The sequence below is a fragment of the Rhinoraja longicauda genome, chromosome 34 (genome assembly GCF_053455715.1).
Source record: "Rhinoraja longicauda isolate Sanriku21f chromosome 34, sRhiLon1.1, whole genome shotgun sequence".
Taxonomy (NCBI): Eukaryota; Metazoa; Chordata; class Chondrichthyes; order Rajiformes; family Arhynchobatidae; genus Rhinoraja; species Rhinoraja longicauda.
The window spans coordinates 9,744,397-9,768,143 of record NC_135986.1 but is presented as its reverse complement, the minus strand read 5'-3'; the positions used below and the strand labels follow the sequence as shown (position 1 = coordinate 9,768,143).

General features: G+C 47.8%; 1 protein-coding gene across 1 annotated transcript in view; it reads left to right on the top strand.

Annotated features, from left to right (window-relative positions):
* The window catches only part of LOC144609224 (insulin receptor substrate 1-B-like), a 138,649-nt gene that overhangs the window by 9,110 nt on the left and 105,792 nt on the right, over window positions 1-23,747 (top strand). The window contains exon 3 of the mRNA XM_078427643.1: window positions 11,108-13,405. Coding sequence (XP_078283769.1) covers window positions 11,108-13,405 — 2,298 coding nt within the window. The remainder of the gene's footprint in view (window positions 1-11,107; window positions 13,406-23,747) is intronic.

The following is a 23,747-nucleotide window of genomic DNA, read 5'->3' as shown; positions in this document are numbered from 1 at the left end:
TTGTAACAAATTAGATGAGTTTAATAGGTTACTCCTACATGAGTAACTCAGCGGGACAGGCAGCATCTGTGGATAGAAGGACTGGGTGATGTTTCGGGTCGAGACCCTTCTTCAGACTGAGAGTTTGATTATTCGATACACTGGGGGATAGTGTGTTGGACAGGCTGAATTTCTGGGCCATTGATATTATTTCTGTTCATACTGCAGCATATGCATTAAACTCACAATGTGTAGATGTTACACAGTAGTACAATACATTTTCCAGTGAGTTCAGAGGCAGCTCGGGATCAGTTCCGGTGTGTTCAGAAAGTGTGTAGGAAACGGGGTCACGGTGAGTTTTTAAAGGGAGTGAGAAACATCACAGCCGTCTATGGCAATGAACTCCACAGATTCACCACCCTCTGGCTAAAGAAATTCCTCCTCATCTCCTTTCTAAAGGTACCTCCTTTTATTCTGAGGCTGTGTCCTCTGGTCCTAGACTCTCCCACTAGTGGAAACATCTCTCCACATTCACTCAATTCAGGCCGTACTATTCGGTAAGTTTCAACGAGGTCCCCCCCCCCCCCACCTCCCCTCATCCTTCTAAACTCCAGTGAGTGCAGGCTTAGTACCGTCAAACACTCATCTTATGTTAACCCAATCGTTCCTAGGATCATTCTCGTAAAACTCCTCGGGACCCTCTCCACACCAGCACATCCTTCCTCAGATATGGGGTCCTTTAACATCTTTCATTCATTTGTTCTATATCTCTACGTCGCCGTCTATATCTCCCATCTCCTTTTCCCTGACTCTCAGTCTGAAGAAGGGTCTCAACGTCAGCTATTTCAGCTATTTTCCTTTTCTCCGGAGGTGCTGTCTGACCTGCTGAGTTACTCCAGTTTTTTGTCTCTATCTTTATCCAGAGGTTGGTGGGAATGTGGGACTCGCTGCCAAATGACTGCTGCAAATGGCATGGCTGCCTTCGGGGGGAAGCGTGAAGTTAATGAGACATGAATAAAAGCGAAAAGGCCTGTTTCCGGCTGTAGATATATGATATGATATGATGTGCTGGGGGCTGAGATGAAGTACAGTAGTTGAATTCAATGGACTATTTTTACTCTGTAATAGCTATTTATGTATTTGCGTACTCTATGATGCATTTTTCCAAATTCAATTCTTTTTTTTTTCCAATTGCTTCCGTGTAACAAACTTGTTTTCTGATTTTCTGGCTGTTTTTTAAGTCGGTGAATGTTGAGTGATCGATTGACCCCTGGGCTTGCGTAGTTTAATATCGATCCTGTCTCCCTGCACAGTACAAGCTTGTTATTGACTAGTACCTGGTTTCTTATGGGTGTTAGTGTCTCCATGCCAACTCATCTGCATTCAGTCTGCAAATTGTAAAGGCAGCCTGCGTACTAAATGCTTAGCGTCTGGGGTGGGAGGAATTGGCATGCTGTTGTGATGTGCTGCCCCTGCTCTAGAAGGGTGCAAGGGGCTGTATAGAGAGAGCTTTACTCTTTATCTAACCTGTGTTGTCTGTGTCATTAGAGTATGCGATGGGACAGTGTAGAGGGAGCTTCACTCTTTGTCTCACCTGCGTAGAGAGAGCTTCACCCTGTGCTTCCCTGCCTTGGGAATGTGTGATGGGACAATGTAGTGGGACTTCACTCTGTGTCTAACCTATACTGTCCCTGCCCTAGAAGCGTGCGATGGGACTGTGCAGTGGGGGATTTACTCTGTATGTGACTCAATCTGTTACCGCCCTGGGAGTGTGTGACCAGCCAGTGTAGTAGGAGCTTTACTCTGTGTCTGCCCTTTACTCTGTGTCTGCCCTTTACTGTTTCTGCCCTGGGGGTGTGTGCTGGAACAATGCAGAGGGTTTTATGCCGTGTGTAACCTGTGCTCTAACTGCATTTGCAGTGTGTGATGGGCCTGTGTAAGTTCATAAGATCATGTGATAGGAGCAGAATCAAGTCTACTCCGCCATTCAATCATGGCTGATGTATCTTTCCCTCTTTACCACATTCTCCTGCCTTCTCCCCATAACCCCTGACACCCGTACTAATCAAGTATCTGTCAATCTCTGCCTTAAAAATATCAATTGACTTGAACCCACAGATGAATTCCACAGATTCGCCACGCTCTGACTAAAGTACACTTTGTGAATTGTAGTCAGTTCCCAAGGTCTACCAAAGATAGGCACAAAATGCCAGAGTAACTCAGCGGACAAGCAGCATCTCTGGATGGAGGAGATGTCATCTCTGGTGACATTTCGAGTCGAGACCTTTCTTCAGACTGACCCGACCCGAAACGTCACCCATTCCTTCTATCCAGAGATGCTGCCTATCCCGCGGAGTTACTCCGGCATTTTGTGTCTATCTTCGGTGTAAGTCAGTCTTCGGTGTAAGTCAGCATCTGCAGTTCCTTTATACCTAAGGTCTACCACTCGAGAAAGGATTAGGGTGGGAATAGGAAGAAATGAAGATTTATTGTATATAATACCTTTTATAATTGCAATGTGTTGCAAAGCACTTTACTTTTTAAGTGTACCATTGATGTAATATAGGCAACATTGCCACCACTTTGTGCACTCTAATTCGCAGAGAGCAGTGAATTGAAAGAACAGATAGGTTCAAGGGTTGAGAGTGTTTAATTGTCATATGTACTGGGTGCCGAACAATGAAATTCTTACTTGCTGCAACTTAGCAAACACATTAAACAGAACAATAAATGAATATACAACAAATTATCTGATATCCTGGGTTACCCAGACCATGATAGTGCAAACCAAGGTACACAGTGCACACTTGGTAGTCCAAAGCCCACATAGTAGAACGTTGCTGAGGTAGGATTGTGGTTAGGGTTGTTCATGGTGGTTCAGGAGCCTGGTGGTATCTTAGAAGAGGCTGGAAGTCACGGTTCTAAGACTCCTGTACCTTCTTCCTGATTGTAGCAAGAGATGGGGCAGGATGGTGTGGGTCGTTGATGATATTAGCTTAGTTTAGTTTAGTGCCACATGTACCGAGGTACAGTGAAAAGCTTTTGCATGCCAACCAGTCAGCGAAAAGATAATACACAATTACAATCGAGCCATTTACAGTGTACAGATACATGATAAGGGAATAAAGTTTAGTGCAAGATAAAGCCAGTAAAGTCCGACCAAAAATAGTCTGAGGGTCACCAATGAGGTAGATAGTACTTCAGGACTGCTCTCTAGTTGTGGTAGGATGGTTCAGTTGCCTGACAACAGCTGGGAAGAAACTGTTACTGAATCTGGAGATGTGCATTTCCACACTTCTACACCTTTTGCCCGATGGGAGAGGGGAGAAGAGGGAGTGGCCGGGGTGTGACTTGTCCTTGATGATGCTGCTGGCCTTGCCGAGGCAGCGTGAGGTGTAGATGGAGTCAATGGAAGGGAGGTTGGTTTGTCTGATGGTCTGGGCTGTGCCCACAATTTTCTGCAATTTATTGCGGTCTTGGATGGAGCTGTTCCCTGTGATGCATCCTGATAAAATGCTTTCTGCGGAGCATCTGTGGAAGTTGGTGAGAGTTGTTCGGGAGATGCCGAACTTCCTAAGCCTTCTAACGTTGGTGTGCTTTCTTGGTTATTGCTTCAATACGGGTGGTCCAGGAGAAGTCATTGGTGATATTTACTCTTAGGAATTTGAAGTCCTGCTGCAATACTTCATGGAGATCCTGTCAATGGTGGGGAGGTCCAAACCCGTGGTGGATCGGGCGATGTTGTTTGACTGACGTTAGAAGTATAAAACTTGAACAAGAGCCCCGGATAGAACCGCCAGTCGACTGAAATAGTATTTGTGGGATCCTTTGTGCTCAGCTGAATTCACCTGAATCTTGCTTCTCTATTTCTGCCGACCACCCACCAACCATGCACAATGCAGAAGTGGGAAATGGCCATAAAACACAAGATTATTGGACGGGTAGTGAGATTTTGCCCGGAGGCTGTAGCCAGCTGGCTGGCTCCAGTTCAGAAAGTGACAAGGGAGCGACAAAAGACGGGGACTTGAAAGCTGCAGTACAGTCTGCTGAGCTGTGAGGCAAAACTAGTTACTACATTCCATTACTGACATAAGGGTGTAATCACCGCATAATGTGTGCACATAGCTATTTTATTGACTAATTAGTGACTGCTTGTGGTAAATGTTGGGTGACAGGCAATCTCAATAGTTCAGATTGGAAAATTGTGTATGTGCTGGTGTGATTTAAAAAAAAAAATCCATGGAGACCCGTGTACAAATTTTTGCAGAATTCGTTAAATTGCAGAAACCCAGAGAAAAAAATGCCCTTTAAAAAAATGTTGCTTTCTTCTACCACAAAAAAAATCTTGATCATCAGCTATTTTGTTAATCCTGGGTTTAAGCTTTGCTAGTGGGATTTTATGACCGAGTTGGAATGTGAATTTAAGTTTGACAATGGCTTATTGGACGTAGGTTTAGGTTGAGAGCTTGGGGAACTGTTCTTAGTTAATGGTTAGTTGAACAAAGTGGCTTCTGTCAAATGATAGCAGCTTTTTAATCATCTTCTCGGAGCTTTGAAATGTTGATTATTAAGGTTGTACGAGAAAAGTGACTTTTCAGTTTATATTTAATGCCTTTTATGCCATAGTACCTTAGAGAGTCTTTCGGGGTTGAGGGAGACATGCTTCGTCTTTGTCTTTGTGAGTTCTGAGGTGGTTGATGAAGCCAATGTGGGAACCGTAGGATGTGCCTGATGGGATGGGAGAGTTTTTGATTAGTAAGGATGCTGAAGGTTACGGGGAGAAGGCAGGAGATTGGGGTTGAGAGGAAAAAATAGATCAGCCATGATCGAATGGCAATGCAGACTCTTGGAGCTGAATGGCCTAATTCTGCTCCGGTGTCCTACAGTCTTATGGTGAGCAGTTTGTGAGGTGATGAATTTCTTCCATCCGTAATGCAAGGCTTCTGTGTGTATCTGATACATTAGGTTCTCAATGCAACATCGAATGCTGCTTTGATGCTGCATGGTATTACTAGAGTGATACAGCATGGAAACAGGCCCTGCGGCCCAACTTGCCCACACCACCGACCAGCATGTTCCATCTGCACTAGTCCCACCTGCCTGCGTTTGACCCATACCCCTCTAAACCTGTCCTGTCCATGTACCTGTCTAAATGTTTCTTAAATGTCACGATAGTCCCTGCCTCAACTACCTCCTCCGGCAGTTCATTTTATACACCCACCACCCTTTGTGTGGAAAACGTTACCCCTCGGGTTCCTTTTAAATCTTTACCCCCACACCTTAAACCTATGTGTTCTGGTACTCAATTGCCCTCTGGGTAAAAGATTCTGCGTCTACCCGATCTATTCCTCCCATGATTTTGTCTTGGGTCAGAGATTTCCTGGAGTAAGTACAGATGTTATGTATCTTCAGGGAGGCTTTGAGTGCATCCTCTCCTTTATCCTCCTGGGTGTTATTTGTTAGAAAGCATTTCTTCACACAAAAGAAAGTATCATAGAATTCTTACAGTATGAAATGTGCCAGTTCATCAATTGATCCCAGAGCAATCCACTCAGTTCCATTACCCAGCTCTGTCCTTGTCATCCTTGTATCCCTACTGCTATCACAACTTCCCTGGCCAAAAATGGGCCATCATTGACTCCACCCTTCCTTTATTCATCTGTTGTTGGTCCTGATCTGTTCTGGCCTTTTCTCGTCTCCAGTTTATTCATTTCAGTCTGAAGAATTGTTCTGATCTGAAACGTCAAGTACTCCTTTTCTACCGAGATGCTGCCTGACCTGGTGTCACTCCAGCATGTTATATCTATCTTCTGACTGTGTCACCTCGCAGTTTATCTTCTCCCTCAAAGTAGCATAGATCTGGAACAATCTCCTTAAAATCCTTTACTTGAAATCTCAGGTAAATTACAAACCTGAGATTCCTAAAAGGGTCTCGACCCGAAACGTCATCCATTGCTTCTTTCCAGAGGGGCGGCATGGTGGCGTAGCGGTGGAGCTACTGTCTTACAGCGTCTAGAGAACTGGGTTCCATCCTAATTACGGGTTCTTATTCACAAAATGCTGGAGTAACTCAGCAGGTCAGGCAGCATCTCAGGAGAGAAGGAATGGGTGACGTTTCGGGTCGAGACCCTTCTTCGTCTGAAGACCCTACTTCTTCTTCGGCACGGTAGCGCAGCGGTAGTGTTGCTGCTTTACAGCGAATGCAGCGCCGGAGACTCAGGTTCGATCCTGACTACGGTTGCTGCACTGTAAGGAGTTTGTACGTTCTCCCCGTGACCTGCGTGGGTTTCCTCCGAGATCTTCGGTTTCCTCCCACACTCCAAAGACGTACAGGTATGTAGGTTAATTGGCTGGGTAAATGTAAAAATTGTCCCTAGTGGGTATAGGATAGTGTTAATGTACGGGGATCGCTGGGCGGCACGGACTTGGAGGGCCGAAAAGGCCTGTTTCCGGCTGTATATATATGATGATATGATATGATGATACACATCAGTTAATATTGAAACAAGGTTAAAATGTCTAAGCCTTCTTTTACTTACTGTTTTCTCTTGCTGTTTTGACTCCCACTATATCTTAGACCTCAAACTGTAAGCTGCAAATAAAAAACATTTTTTCCAAAGTGGAACGTTGAATTTACAAAGTATAAGTAGGATTCTTTAGTTTAGATATAGAGCATGGAAACCGGTTCTTTGGCCCACCGAGTCTGTGCTGAGCAGCGATCCCCGAACACTAACACTGTCCAACACACGAGGGCTAATTTACAATTTTACTGAAGTCAACTAACCTACAGGAGTGTGGGAGGAAACCGGAGCACCCGGAGAAAACCCAGGTGGTCATGGGGAGAACGTACAAACTCCGTACAGACAGCACCCGTAGTCGGGATCAAACCCGGGTCTCTGACGCTGTAAGGCAACAACTCCACCGCTATCCAATTTTTATCAATTAGTTCATGAGGAAATTAAGGAAGAACATTTCTACAAAACCACTAAGGAGCTTTCCTCTCTCCCCTCGCACCACCTTCACCCACCCCCTCCACAATCCGTCAGAAGAAGGGTCTCGACCTGAACCTTCACCTATCCATGTTCACCAGGGATGCTGCCTGACTCGCTGAGTTACAACCTTTTTGTGTATTAACCAGCATCTGCTTTTTTTTGTTTCTACATGAATGAGATTGATAAGATAGACATAATGAAAACATTGACAAGAAATGGAGTCCACACATGGGATCCATTAGTACAAGATAATAACTAATAAATCTCAAAGTAAAAACAAGAAACTAGATAGAGCTCTTAAGGATAGCGGAGTCAGGGGGTATGGGGAGAGGGCAGGAACGGGGTACTGATTGAAAATGATCAGCCATGATCACATTGAATGGCGGTGCTGGCTCAAAGGGCCGAATGGCCTCCTCCTGCACCTATTGTCTATAAACTGCAGATGTTGGTTTCTAAAAGAAGATACAAAGTGCTGAAGTAACTCAGCGGGTCAGGCAGCATCTCTGGAGGACGTTTTGAGTCTGAAGAAAAGTCCCGACCCGAAACTTTGCCTACCCTTGTTCGCCAGAGATGCCGCCTGACTCTGAGTTACTCGAGCACGTTGTCTTTTTCTATTAATAAATCAGGTTTAGTTTAGTTGAAATCTGACGAAGGTCTCGACCCGAAACGTCACCCATTCTTTCTCTCCAGAGATGCTGCCTGTCCTACTGAGTTACTCTAGTATTTTGTGTCCATCTAGTTTAGTTTAGTTTAGAGATCCAGCGTGGCAACAGGCCATCAGCCCACCCAGTCCGCGCCGACCAGCTGTCCCCATGCAGTAGCACTATCCTACACACTGGGGACAATTTACAGTCTTTACTGGAGCCAATTAACCTACAAACCTGTACACCTTTGGAGTGTGGGAAGAAACCGGAGCACCCCGGGAAAATCCACACAGTCACGGGGAGACCATACAAACTCTGTACAGACAGCCCCCATAGTCTGGATTGTAGTCTGGGTCTCAGGCGCTGTAAGGCAGCAATTCTACCGCAGCACCACCATGCCACCCCTCACGTTGGGAATTAATGTTAAACCTCGATATTAAGAGGACAATTAAAATTCAGAAATCTCTGCTCTCAGTTGAAGCAGATTTCTAAGATGTGTCTAAAGAGAAGGTGGATAAGCTTGAGGGTGAAATTAATAGCTGATTTGCTAAGATGGAAGATTGTTCACTTGGGGCATTAATACCAGCTCACATCTGTTAGGTAAATTATCTGTTGCCGTGGTGTAAGTTTACCATCATAAAGTCAACTGATAGTATTGTACTCTACGGGATATTTTGAAGTCACGATTTAACTTCTGTCTATATGCAGCTGAATCGCACAGACGTTTAAGTGATTGAATAAAATTTGTTTCGGCTCCCCCAGGCAAGGAAGGAGGGAGGGAGGGAGGGCTGGGAAATGAGAATGTAAAATCAGACCATCTTTTCATGTTGATTACCCCACTGGCCAAGTGGGTTGAACTGCGACGATCTCTACAATTTTATATAGTTGCACTAAACACAATTTTCTTCAGAACCTGAATGTCACCTATCCATGTTCTCCAGAGATGCTGCCTAACTTCCTGAGTTACTCCAGCACTTTGTGTCCTTTTGTTTATTAATCAGCATCTGCAGTTTTTGTTTCTACATAGTAGCTCTGTACCTCAGCCAGTATATGCACCTTCAATTCCAGAAGGGAGAATGTATTGTAGACTTTAGAGGTACAGTGCAGAAGTAGGCCCTTTGGCCTACCGAGTCCACGCTGACCAGCGATTACCCCATACACTAACACTATCCTACACACTCAGGACACTTTACAATTTTACTGAAGCCAACTAACCTACAAACATGTACGTCTTTGGAGTGTGGAAGGAAACCGGAACACCCGGAGAAACCCCACGCGGTCACGGGGAGAGCGTACAAACTCCGAACAGACAGCACCCATGGTCAGGATCGAACCTGGGTCTCTGGCAATGTATGGCAGCAGCTCCTCCGCTACGCCACTGCCACCCAAAAATAATTGGTGTCCTTCATGGTTGTTCATCTGTCACCCTTACGTTCACTGCCTCCATTGACCCCTCAGTCAAGCACGCCTTTATTTTTTAAACTTTTATTCCTTGAAGGGTGACAGAGTAGCGCAGCTGGTAGAACTGCTGCCTCACAGGACCGGAGAACTGGGTTTGATCCTGAACTCGGGTGCAGCCTGTGTGTGGAGGTTGTGCGCTCTCCCTGAGACTGCGTGGGTTTCCTCCAGTTGCTCTGCATTCCCCCACATCCCAATGATGTGCAGGTTTGTAGGTTAATTGGCCCTCTGTAAATTGTCCCTAAAATGTAGAGAATGTGAAAGTGGATTAATATAGAACTGCTTTGAATGGGTGATCGTTGGTCAGTGGGTCGAAGGGCCTGTTTCCATCTCTCAAAGGGTGGTGCAGCAGCAGAGTTGCAGACTCACAGCGCCAGAGACCCGGGTTCGATCCTGACTACAGGTGCTTGTCTTTAAGGAGTTTGTAAGTTCTCCCCCATGACCTGCGTGGGTTTTCTCAGAGATCTTCAGTTTCCTCCCACACTCCAAAGACGTACATGTATGTAGGTTAATTGACTGAGTAAAAATTGCCCCTTGTGGGTGTAGGATAGTGTTAATGTGCGGGGATCGTACAAGACGTACAAGATTGTAGGTAAATTGGCTTGGCATAAATGTAAATTGTCCCTAGTGTGCATAGGATAGTGTTAATTTGTGGGGATCGCTGGTCGGCGCGGACCCGGTGGGCCACAGGACCTGTATCTCTAATCTAAAAATCTCTTCTAATCATTGATTTAAATAGTTAACCAAAGAGGTCCATGTTCAGTTTAGAGATACAGCACGAAAACCGAGCTCATGCTAAGCAGCGGTCACCCATTCAAACTAGTTCTATGTTATCCCACTTTCTCATCTACTCTCTATACACTAAGGGGTAATTTACAGAGGGCCAATTAACCTGCAAACTCCTCTTTGGGAGTTGGGAGGAAACCCACGCAGCCACAGGGAGAATGTGCAAACTACACAAACACAAACAGCACCCGGGGTCAGGACTGAACCCAGGTCTCCAACGCTGTGAGGCATCAGCTCTACCCACTGCGCAACTGTGCCGCCTGTTAATGTATTATTTATTCCTTTTATTTGTTGTTTATTACGTGTTTTACAGAGTATTATGTTTACATATCTGTTGTTCTGGTGCAAGTAAGAATTTCATTGTTCCGTTCATTGATACAGTGTGGAAACAGGCCCTTTGGCCCAACTTGCCCACAGTTTAAGAATAAGGGGTAGGCCATTTAGAACGGAGATGAGGAAAAAAAATTTCAGTCAGAGAGTTGTAAATCTGTGGAATTCTCTGCCTCAGAAGGCAGTGCAGGCCAATTCTCTGAATGCATTCAAGAGAGAGCTAGATAGAGCTCTTAAGGATAGCGGAGTCAGGGGGTATGGGGAGAAGGCAGGAACGGGGTACTGATTGAGAATGATCAGCCATGATCACATTGAATGGCGGTGCTGGCACGAAGGGCCGAATGGCCTCCTCCTGCACCTATTGTCTATTGTTTATTGTCTATTGCCCACACCGGCCAACGTGTCCCAGCTACATGTCCCACCTGCCAGCATTTGGTCTATATCCCTCCAAACCTGTCCTATCCATGTACCTGTTAAACTGCTTCTTAAATGGTGTGATAGTCCCTGCCTCAACTACCTCCTCTGACAACTTGTTCCATACACCCACCAGACTGAAGAAGGGTCTCGACCCGAAACGTCACCAATTCCTTCTCTCCCGAGATGTTGCCTGACCTGCTGAGTTACTCCAGCATTTTGTGAATAAAAACCTTCGATTTGTACCAGCATCTGCAGTTATTTTCTTATACTTCTCTGTACTCTTTCCAGCTTGACAACATCTTTCCTATAACGGTGCCCAGAATTGACCACAATACTCTAAATGTGGCCTCACCAACACCTTATACAACAGCAACATGACCTCCCAACTTCTATACTCAACATTATATACTATACTATCATATTATATACGATTCTATACTATGTTCCTGGACATCACGACAGTAAAACACTCTTGACTCTCTTGCCTGATTTCAGGTAAAGCCCAAGTGGAGGATGGAGACTCCAGCTACGCCATGGCACCGGGTCCAGCTTTCAAGGAGGTGTGGCAGGTGAACCTTCGCCCCCGGGGCCTGGGCCAGTCACGGAACATGAACGGCATTTACCGGCTGTGCCTCACTGATAAGACCATCAACCTGGTGAAGCTGAACTCGGACACGGCGGCGGTGGTCCTGCAGCTGATGAACATCCGCCGCTGCGGCCACTCCGACAACTTCTTCTTCGTGGAGGTTGGCCGCTCGGCCGTCACGGGCCCCGGCGAGTTCTGGATGCAGGTGGACGACTCGGTGGTCGCGCAGAACATGCACGAGACCATCCTGGAGGCCATGAAGGCCATGAGCGAGGAGTTCCGCCTGAGGAGCAAGTGCCAGTCGTCCAGCTCCAACCCCATCTCAGTGCCCACCCGCCGCTACCACCTGGCCAGCCTGCCGCCCAGCCAGGTGGGCTTCTCCGCCAGGAGGCCGGGAGCCACCTCGCCCGCCCAGCGTGGCAACTCCGCCAGGGTCCGCACCTCCAGCGACGGCAGCGCCGCCTCGTCCTCCTCCTCCTCCCGACCCGCGTCGGCCGACGAGGTCCCTGCCAGCCCATCCCCGGGCGCTGGGCTGCCCTCGTCCCGGCCGGGATCGTCCAGGGCTCACCCGGCTCTGGGTCAGACCAGGTCCACCCCAGACCCCTCTGCCCGGCGCTCGCCCTGCTCCGCCGCTTCCCTGGCGTTCAGCCTGCCCGCCGACCGTGCCTTGTCCTCGCCCTCCCCCTCCTCGTCCCCGCCGTCCTCGTCCGACGGGGAGGGCGAGTTCGGCACCAGCCCTGCCCATTTCCCACTGGAGGCCGCCCCCCAGGATTACGTGGCACTGTGCAGCCTTGCCCCTGCTGCGCAAGAGGTGGGTGCCCAGCAGAGGCGGGTTCTGAGGCGGGCATGCAGTCAGGGCGAGGAGGAGATGGGGGCCAGCAAGCGGGCATGGGCTGGCAAGGGTAGCTGGCGCACCTCGAGGACCCCAGAGCCGTCTGAGGGAGGGTGCAAGGTTCTCGCCGATAACGGGTACATGGCCATGTTGCCCGGCATGGTGCCAGCGCCCGGCCAGGTCCAGGGAGGCGACTACGTAGCCATGACCCTTAAGGGTGCATCGGCCCCCCAGCAGATCGTGGGCCCCCGTCCTGACGAGCGCTGTGGAGGGGGCTACATGCTCATGTCACCCAGCGGGAGCTGTTCCCCCGAATGCTGGGCCCGGGCCGTCAACCGCAAGTTGGAGATGGGAGATGGAATCAGCGACTACATGAACATGTCTCCGGGCAGCCGCTCGGCTTCCAGCACCCCCCCCGAGAGCCCCCGCATCCCACTGCCCCCCCGGGCGGAGGAGAGCCAGCTGGCGGACTCGCTCTGTCACGGCTTCCGCTCTCTGCCCCGCTCCTACAAGCAGCCAGCCCCAGCCCCAGCCCCAGCCGCCTCCTCTGGCCAGCTCTTCTGCTTCTCCTCCTCCTCCTCCACCGGCAGCAGCAATGACAGCCTGGGGGAGGCGGAGGGGCGCCGTCCGTCCTCTGCGTCCCCCGCTGGCCCCCAGCAGCTCGCTAGGCTGGGTAGGAAGGCTCTGAGCCGCCCGGCCGCACTCAGCATCGACGTGGCCAAAGCAATAACACTGCCCCGTCACCGCGATAGCCCAGATCCCCAGAGCCCGGGAGAGTACGTCAGCATAGAATTCCGGGCTGAGACTGGCGTCCTCAGGACCGTGCCCAGGTCCGGACCCCGTGCCAGCGTGTTCCAACACCCGCCCTGCCCGGCCACCGATTACTTCAGCATGGAACCCCGCCAGGCTTCTGCTAAGGAGCACGTCGCTAATCCCTCTCCCAAAGACACCCATGAGCCCGTCGGCGTGCCGGAACTGAGCCCCGACCCCCACCAGGAAGCCAGGGTGATTCACGCTGACCCCCAGGGTCGACGCCGCCACTGCTCTGAGACCTTTCTGCCTGCGCCTCTCCCCCCTGCCCCTTCCGCCGACCACGTGAGACGCCGTGGCTCGGCGTCCTTCGAGAGCGTCTCGCCGACGGAAGGCGGGAGTGCCACGGAGGAGCCATGCACAGGGATGTCACGCCACATGTCCATCGGCTTTGAAAACGGCCTGAACTACATCGACTTGGATCTGGGTACAGATAGCAGCCACACTGAGCTGTCAACCTTGTCGCCAAGGCTTTACTCACCTGCAAGCACCCAACCTGTGTTGAATGCTTACGCCAGCATTGACTTTCACAAGTCCGAGGAATTAAGAAGCCATAAAACTAACAAAGAAGGTGAGTGTTTTTCATGTAACTGGTTTCTTCCATTTGCTGCGGTTGATTAGTCTTGTTAATAATGTTGGTTACTTTTGTCTTTTGCGAACTTCACGTTTAAAAGTGGATTTGCTTATGGACAGCAAAGGAGAGGGATGGTGAGGTTTACGGAGTTATCCTGGAAGGAAAAAACAGACAGAGTGCTGGAGTAACTCAGTGGATCAGGCAGCATCTCTGGAGAACATGGATAGGTGACGTTTTGGATCGGGACCCTTCTTTAGAACTATCCATATACTTCAGAGATGCTGCCGAACCAACTGAGTCACCCCAGCAACTTATGTCCAGCATCTGTATTTCCTTGTTTCAACAGTAAAGCTCTGTTTGATTGATTGAAAGATACAGCATGGAAGCAGGGCCTTCAGCCCACTGAGTTACACAGATCGCTGATCACCTGTTCATACTACAGCTGCTCCTCGACTTATGATGGGGTTACGTTCCGATAAACCCATCGTAAATCGAAAATATCGTAAGTCGAAAATGCATTTCATACACCTGATCACGTGGCTGACTGGGAACTGTAGCTCGCTGCCGTTTAGTTTAGAGATACAGCGCGGAAACAGGCCCACCGGGTCCGCCAGACCAGCAATCCCCGCACATCAACACTATCCTACACCCACTAGGGACAATTTACACATACACCAAGCCAATAAACCTACATACCTGTACGTCTTTGGAGTGTGGGAGGAAACCGAAGATCTCGGAGAAAACCCACGCAGGTCACGGGGAGAACGTGCAAACTCCGTATAGACAGCCCCCGTAGTCAGGATCGAACTCGGGTCTCCGGTGCTGCATTCGCTGTAAGGCAGCAACTCTACCGCTGCGCACCATCGTAAAGTCGAAATATTGTAAGTCGAAGCATCGTAAGTCGAGGGGCATCTGTAGTACTGTTATCCTACTTTCTCATCCACTCCCTTCACGCCAAGGGAAGATTTTCACAGGGCCAATTAACCTACATACCTGTACGTATTTGGAATGTGGGAGGAAACCGAAGCACCCGGAGGAAACCCACGCGGTCAGAGAGAGAACATGCAAATTCCATACACACAGACAGCATCCGAGGTCAGGAACGAACCCGGGTCTCTGTGGCTGTGGTTCAGTGGGTTTACCTGCTGCACTGCCCAAACCTTCATGTTGGATTTCAGTGGATCTAGACTGACAGACATTCCAGAATATAAAATGTTCATAAATTCATAAATCATAACAGCTGAATTAGGCCATGCAGCCCATTGTGCCTACTCTGTCTTTCAATCATGGCTGATCTATAGGAACATAGAAGATAGGTGCAGGAGGAGGCCATTTGGCCCTTCGAGCTAGTACCGCCATTCATTGTGATCATGGCTGATCATCCACAATCAGTAACCCCTGCCTGCCTTCTCCCCATATCTCTTGATTCCACTAGCCCCTACAGTTCTATCTAACTCTCTTTTAAATACACCCAGTGAATTGGCCTCCACTGCCTTCTGTGGCAGAGAAGTCCACAAATTCACAACTCTCTGGGTGACAAAGTCTCTTCTCAGTTTTATCTTTCCCTCTCAACCCCATTTTCCTGCCATCCCCCTGTAACCTTTTGTCGCCCTTACTAATCAAGAACTTGTCAATCTCCGCTTTTAAAATACCCAAAGACTTGGTCTCCACAGCCGTCTGTGGCAATGGGTTCCACAGATTCACCACCCTCCAACCAAATGTTATTCCAACACATTTTTTATATGGAATTTTTAAAGATATCGTAAGGTAACATAATAAATTTTCCAGTGAATCTGGGAAGTTTGAAGGGTGCACAGGGGATAGAATCTGGAGGGTTCCAACAGAACGTGGCAAGGTGGAAGGTGCGAACGCTGTGTAGAGGGGAGTGTGGCGACCCTGGGCTTCGTTGTTTAGTTTGGGTTTAGTTTAGCTTGGAGATACAGCATGAAAACAAGCCCTTTGGCCCATTGAGTCCGCACCGACCACCCCGTAGACTAGCACTTTCCTACACACGCTTGGGATAATTTACAATTTTTAACCAAAACAAAATTAACCTAGAAACCTGGGTATTTATTCACAAAATGCTGGAGTAACTCAGCAGGTCAGGCAGCATCTCAGGAGAGAAGGAATGGGTGACGTTTTCGGTCGAGACCCTTCTTCAGTCTGAAGAAGGGTCTCGACCCGAAACGTCACCCATTCCTTCTCTCCTGAGATACTGCCTGACCTGCTGAGTTACTCCAGCATTTTGTGAATAAATACCTTCGATTTGTACCAGCATCTGCAGTTATTTTCATACACAACCTAGAAACCTGTACGTCTTTGGAGTGTGGGAGGAAACTGGAGCACCCGGAGAAAGCCCACGCGGTCACAGGGAGAACGTACAAACTCCGTACAGACAGCACCCGTAGTCAGGATCAAACCCGGGTCTATGGTGCTGTAAGGCAGCAACTCTACCACTGTGCCACATCACTTGTTGAGTTGAGTTGAGCTGGGGAACCTGTTAAGGGGAGCACAAGCATCAGAATTTTAGATTTAGAGATACAGTGCGGAAACAGGCCCTTCGGCCCACCGAGTCCGTGCCGCCAGCGATCCCCGCACATTAACACTATCCTACACACACTAGGGACAATTTTTTAAAAACATTTACCTAGTCAATTAACCTACATACCTGTACATATTTGGAGTATGGGAGGAAACCGAAGATCTCAGAGAAAACCCACGCAGGTCACGGGGAGAACGTACAAACTCCGTACAGACGGCGCCCGTAGTCAGGATCGATCCTGAGTCTCCGGCGCTGCATTCGCTGTAAGGCAGCAACTCTACCGCTGCGCCACCGTGCCGCTGTGAGCCAGGTGGCAAAGCACCAGGATTTCCAGACAGTCAGGTAGCTGACATAACTCAGCGGGTAAGGCAGCATCTCTGGAACATATGGATAAGTGGTATTTCAGGCTGACTGACCCATTAAAGGTTTAGCACAAGAAACGTGGCATCACGGAGCATCTAGACATCGTAATATAATGCAATATACTAGAGGAGAAATCCAGACCCTCCCTATTCATCCAGATACAGAAGTTAACATCACATCTTCTTAGCGTAATTAAGCAATTAGTTGTTTAATTTGTAATTGAAAATAATTCTAAACATGTAACCACGGAATCGTAAATGCTAACTGCTTCAGTAAGGGTCCCTGGGGAAGAAACAAGCAACTGCTGGTTTACAATATAAGACAGACACTGGAGTAACTCAGTGGATTGGACAGCATTTCTGGAGAACATTGATAGGACATTTCAAGCCGTGAACCTTTCTTCAGACTCGCCTGTAATGCAATATATTGGGACTCGTCTGAAGAAGGGTCCTGACCCGAAACATCACCGATCCATGTTTTCCAGAGATGCTGCCTGACCTGAGTTATTCCAGCACTTTGTGTATCTTTTCTTTTTGTAAATCAGCATTTGCAGTTCCTTGTTTCTACAGTCAGATAGCAGACTGCTGGAGTTTCACGTTAATCACTGTGGTCGCGTTATGTTGATCCCATATACCTCCAGTTTCCCTCTCCCCTGACTCTCAGCCTGAAGAAGGGTCTCCACCCCGAAAACGTCACCTGCTCCTTTTCTCCAGAGATTGATCCCTGGGATGGCGGGACTTACATATGAGGAAAGACTGGATAGACTGGGTTTATTCACAAAATGCTGGAGTAACTCAGCAGGTCAGGCAGCATCTTGGGAGAGAAGGAATGGGTGACGTTTCGGGTCGAGACCCTTTACCAGCATCTGCAGTTATTTTCTTATACTACTGGATGGACTGGGCTTGTACTCGCTGGAATTTAGAAGACTGATGGGGGATCTTATAGAAACATATAAAATTCTTAAGGGGTTGGAGAGGCTAGATGCGGGAAGATTGTTCCCGATGTTGGGGGAGTCCAGAACCAGGGGTCACAGCTTAAGGATAAGGGGGAAGTCTTTTAGGACCGAGATGAGAAAACATTTCTTCACACAGAGAGTGGTGAGTCTGTGGAATTCTCTGCCACAGAAGGTAGTTGAGGCCAGTTCATTGGCTATATTTAAGAGGGAGTTAGATGTGGCCCTTTTTGCTAATTGGATCAGGGGGTATGGAGAGAAGGCAGGTACAGGCTACTGAGCTGGATGATCAGCCATGATCATATTGAATGGCGGTGCAGGCTCGAAGGGCCGAATGGTCTCCCCCTGCACCTATTTTCTATGTTTCTACCTGACCTGCTGAGTTACGCCAGCACTTTGTGAACATCTACGTTGTTCTATCCCTCACCGACGGTGCTACTATGGCAGCTCTGGACGGATGTCCTAAAAGATCGTGTTGAATTTGTTCTGTACCTTTCCGAGTTGTTAGAACTCACTGCTTTTCTTTATCTCTCTCAGGATCCTTCACCGACTTCCCTCAGGTTATCTGCCCTCTTCTAAGAAATAAGTTTCACTCGATACCCAAAGTTCCTCAATTTTGCATTCTTCTTCTCTCTCCACAAAGTCACTCAATCCTGGACCCGTTCCAATAACATCTCTCAGCCCTCCAGCAGTCTTGACATCCTTCCTAATGAGTGGTGGCACAGGTTAGCCGTGAACAGGCTTGAGGGGGAAAATGGTTGCCTCCTGTTTCAATGTTGCTTTGTGTTGTGATAGCAAAGAGGAGCATCTGCTGCCTGTTTTCTAATTGTGTTGCTCTGAGATAATTGATCCCAGTGAGTGAACAGAGAGGGCCTTGGTCGAGCTAAAGTAATTGTCATTTAGCAGCGAACATCACATTTTACTGCAGTGAGAACAGAAATACAGCTTCTTTTAAAAACATTTTATGTCCTGACTAAAGAAAAAAGCCTCCTCCTGTGTTAACCCAGCCTCATCTTCCGTCATCTCAGACAATGACAGTGTATCAGGACACAAAGTGCTGGAGTAACTCAGCGGGTCAGCCAGCATCTCTGGAAAACATGGATAGGTGACGTTTCGGGTTGGAACCCTTCTTCAATTTTGAACCATTATCAGTCTCAATCCATTATCCAGAGAGGTGAGCGATGGCAAGGCTTACAGAAATATTCTGGAAGGGAAAGCAAGAAATAAAGTGCTGGAGTAACTCAGCGGATCAGGAAACATCTCTGGAGAACATGGATAGGTGATGATTTGGGTTGGGACCTTTCTTCAATCTTGATCCATTAAGTGTCTTGATCCATTATCCGTAGACTTGAGGGATGGTGAGGTTTACAGAGGTTTTATGGAAGGAAAAACAAAGACACAAAGTGGTGGAGTAACTCATTGGGTCAGGAAGCATCTCTGGAGAACATATTCCTCCTCATCCCCTTCCTAAAGGAACGTCCTTTAATTCCGATGCTATGATCTCTGGTCCGAGACACTCCCACTAGTGGAACCATCCTCTCCACATCCCCTCTGTCCAGGCCTTTGTAATGACTGAGAGAATCTCCTTACATCCCACAATGCTATAGAGAGATCTCAGGGGGTTGAGGGCCATAACTTTATAATGGCTTGTAGCTGATAGGATCGCTCTGTGAGTTACGATCCAGACTGGGAATGATACCTTTTGTTTGTGATTGTCCATCCCATTAAGAAAGCAGTCAGAACCTCTACAATATTGAGGCGCAAACTGCTGGAGTAACTCAGCGGGTCAGGCAGCATCCCTGGAGAACATGGTTAGGTGATGTTTCAGGTTTGGACCCTTCTTCCATCCAACCCAAAAAGTCACCTATTCAAGTTCTCCAGGGATACTGCTTTGTTGTTACCTTCTCCCAGCTAACAATGATCTATTCTACATTTTCCTTGATCTCCATTCCCTTTGCCCTGTTTTCACACCTTCACACTTCCTTAATTATTTGTCACCCTTCCCCCTGGCGTCAGTCTCAAGAAGGGTCTCGACCCGAAACGTCACCCATTCCTTCTCTCCAGAGATGCTGCCCATCCCGCTGAGTTATTCCAGCATTTTGTGTCTATCTTCGGTTTATCCAACATCTGCCGTTCCTTCTTACACATACTGCCTGACCCGCTTAGTTACAACTTTGGGCAACACGGTGGCGTAGCGGTAGAGTTACTGCCTTACAGCACCAGCGACCCATGTTCCATCCTGACTACGGGTGCTGTGTACGGAGTTTGTACTCTCTCTCCGTGACCTGCTTGGGTTTTCTCCGAGATCTTCGGTTTACTCCCACACTCCAAAGGCGTACAGGTTTGTAGGTTAATTGGCTTGGTATAAATGCAAAATTGTCCCTAGTGTGTGTAGGGTAGGGAGTGTTAGTGTGCGGGGATCGCTGGTCGGCGCGGACTCAGTGGGCCAAAGCGCTGTTTCCGCGCTGTATCTCTAAACTAAATGAAACTAAACTAAACATAATGTCCCTTTATGAGTAACTGTGCTGAGCCAGTTCAAATGGATGGATACAGAGATCCATCAAAGCTCAGTGGAGGGTGATATGTTGTTTGCTTTCTCTTGCTTTTAATAAAAGGCTGGCTTACAGCTGCATGCTGCCGTGTGGTATCGAACAGATAATCTTTTCTTAAATAATATTGATTAATGGATTGATATTGACTAGGTGAACTTTACTGTTTGAAATACTAAGCAGGATCTCTTAACCCTGAGAGGGCAAACAATCCTCATACTAAAGTGGATCTCTAATGTTGTAGTACCTTAGTATCGAAACGTCACCCATTCCTTCTCTTCAGAGATGTTGCCTGTCCCGCTGAGTTACTCCAGCTTTTTGTGTCTACCTTGGTACTGACACTGGTATTGATGTTAAAAGACACAATGTGCTGGAATAGCTCAGATAGCATCTCTGGAGAACATAGATAGGTGACGTTTCATGTTGGGCCCTTTAGGCAGTTTGTGGTGTGGGTTGGGAGGGGGGGGTGGAGGTAGCTGGAAAACAACGAGGGACAGTAAAAGCCTGGGTGGAGGGGATGTTTGGACAAAGCTCAGAGATTAAAAGACAGAAGGATTGAAGAGTTGTGAATGGTGAAGGTAGAGAAACGAATGGAGGTGGAAGTGGAAGAGGGGGAGGGGGAGGGGGGTGAAGAATAGGCGCAAATCCAGTTTCAGGGGAAGGGAGAGAGGGGGAGAAACAAAAGCGGTGGAAAGAAGGGGGTGGATCCGATGCTCATATCGTTGGTAGACACAGTGCTGGAGTAACTCAGCGGATCAGGCAGCATCTCTGGAGAAAAAGGATGGATGACCTTTCTGGTCGGGAACCTTCTTCAGACTATCGTTGGATTGTAAGCTACCCAATTGTTGATAGTGGTTTATTATTGTCATGTGTACCGAGATAGAGTGAAAAAGCTTTTGGGCCTCCGGTGATGGCCTTGAAACCACAACCTCACTCAACGAGAACACAACTCACTGAGACATGGCTGACACTGCAGTAAACAGAAACCCCTCCCTTTTTTTCCTGTGGTCTCCCTTTTATTCCTGCGGTTGAACGGAAAGCAAAAAAAATTAACAAAAGTATAGGGAATGGAAAGTAGAACTAGAGTAGAAACGAGGAACTACTGATGCTGGTTTTCCAAAAATAACACAAAGTGCTGGAGTAACTCAGCAGGTCAGGCAGCATCTCTGGAGAATGTGGATAGGTGACGTTTCGGGTCAGGACCCTTCTTCAGTCTGAAGTCCGAAGGAGGGTCCTGACTTGAAAACATCGCCTATCCATGTTGTCCAGATGCTAGTCTGAAGAAGGGTCTTAACCGGAAACGTCACCCATTCCTTCTCTCCAGAATATGCTGCCTGTCCCACTGAGTTACTCCAGCATTTTGTGTCTATCTTCTTGCCCAGATGCTGGCTAACCTGCTGTTACTCCAACACTTTGTGTCTTGAAAAGTAGAATTAACTGCATTACTTTCTAAAAGAACCAGATTTGAGTAACCAAAGCTTTTTATTGTATTATTCCATAATATGAGCTCTCAGTATACATTTTGTCCCTGATCAGCTGGTTGTAATACTCAGCTGATCAAAGTCCAACTAATCATGCTTAATCTTGATGGTTGAGTCAGAAGTATACAAACCTTATCTGTGTTTTGTGTTTGTTTGACTGTTCTGTGTTTCCTGCTGTTTGTACTGGAGCTGAGTGGTTTGGATCAATGATTGCAATCTGAGGTGCAAAGATATGCAGATGGGTTTTTAATCACTGCCTCAGTGTAGACTGGTTTGTGTAGGAAGGAGCTGCAGATGCTGGTTTAAATCGAAGACAGACACAAAATGCTGGAGTAACCTAGCTGGACAGGCAGCATCTGTGGACAGAAGGAATGGGTGAGACCCTTCTTCAGGCTGAGAATCGGGGAAAAGGAAACGAGAGATATAGACATATAGAGATATAGAGAGTATAATAATAATAATAATAATAATAATAATATTCATTTATTGTCATTGCAACGAGTACAACGAAATTAAAAAAACAGCCAAACCTGACGGTGCGTACAAACATATATGCAATAAATGCAAAAACAAATAAATACATAAACAATTAAATTAAGTACAAGATTTTTTAACGGTGTTGCCTAGTGCACAGGTAGTGTTCAGTTCTCGTATGGCCCTGGGGTAAAAACTGTTCTTAAGTCTGTTTGTTCGGGATTTGATTGACCTGAAACGTCGACCAGAGGGCAGATGAACAAACAGACGGTGGCCGGGGTGGGATGGATCTTTTATAACTGCAGATGCTGGTACAAATCGAAGGTATTTATTCACAAAATGCTGGAATAACTCAGCAGGTCAGGCAGCATCTCGGGAGAGAAGGAATGGGCGACGTTTCTGGTCGAGACCTTAGTTTCGGGTCAGTCTGAAGAAGGGTCTCGACCCGAAACGTCGCCCATTCCTTCTCACCTGAGATGCTGCCTGACCTGCTGAGTTACTCCAGCATTTTGTGTCTATCTTCTGTTTAAACCAGCATCTGCAGTTCCTTCGTCAAAGTGCAGCAAGCAGTGGAGACGCCATCGCCAGACCGCAGATGCACGACATGCCCGATTCGGCCATGAACCCGCAAAGAGTCGGCTAAAGTCCGAGCTTCCTCAACGAAGTTGAACCAAATGCCGAAGCTAGAGTTGCATTATGGGAAGAGAGTTGCACTATGGGAAGAGAGACTAGCCAATCTCCCCGTCAACGACATCCATGTCCATGAGTGCCAAAGAAGAACTCCCTCCTGGGGCGAATCAAGCTGGGCTGAATGGAAATGCCTCAGCAGACTGAGTGCGGGTACTGGTCGTCGTAAAGCCACTCTCAAGAAGTGGGGTTATATATATAGACACTGAAGACGTCATCTGCATATGTGGCACTGAACCACAAACTGTGGAGCACCTATTGAGATGTCCACTATTGGAGCACGAACGCAAAGCTGAGGACCTCACAGAGAACAATGATCTTGCTAAGAGTTGTTTATTCACAAAATGCTGGAGTAACTCAGCGGGTCAGGCAGCATCTCGGGAGAGAAGGAATGGGTGACGTTTCGGGTCGAGACCCTTCTTCAGACTGATGTCAGGGGGGCGGGACAAAGGAAGGATATAGGTGGAGACAGGAAGACAGTGGGAGATCTGGGAAGGGGGAGGGGAAGAGAGGGACAGAGGAGCTATCTAAAGTCAATGTTCATACCGCTGGGCTGCAAGCTGCCCAGGCAAAATATGAGGTGCTGTTCCTCCAATTTCCGGTGAGACTCACTATGGCACTGGAGGAGGCCCATTTCCGGTGGGACTCACTATGGCACTGGAGGAGAACTTCTCTTGAGAAGAGTTGTGTTCAGTTTTGGCTGAAATACAATATCTAGCATGTGTGGACACGATAAGAAGACTCCAGCATTTTGTGTCTATAGACTGGTTCCTAACCCATCTAGTGCTGCAGACTACTTTACCCTACTGCAGGCGATGCTGCCTTTAATGAAAGGTTTGCATTGCAGTGAGTGGCACTGGTGCAGCTGGTAGAGCTGCCGTTTCACGGGTTCGATCCTGACCTTGGGTGCTGTCATAGAGTTATATGGTGTGGAAACAGGCCCTTCCGCCCAACCTGCCCACACCGGCCAACATATTCCATCTACACTAATCCCACCTTTCTGTGCGGAGTTTTCACATTCTCCCTGTGACCCCGAGGGTTTCCTCTGGGTGCTCCGGTTTCCTCCCACATCCCAAAGACACTTGGGTTTGTAGGTTAATTGGCCATCAGTAAATTGCCCCTAATGTGTAGGGAGTGGATGAGAAAGGAGGATTACATAGAACGTGTGTGAGCGGGTCATCGCTGGTCAGTGTGGACTCAGTTGGCCGAAGGGCCAGCTTCCATGCTGTCTCTCGAAACTAAACTAAATATTTGTGCAAACCAATCGCGACAGGTAAGAATAATTGTCACC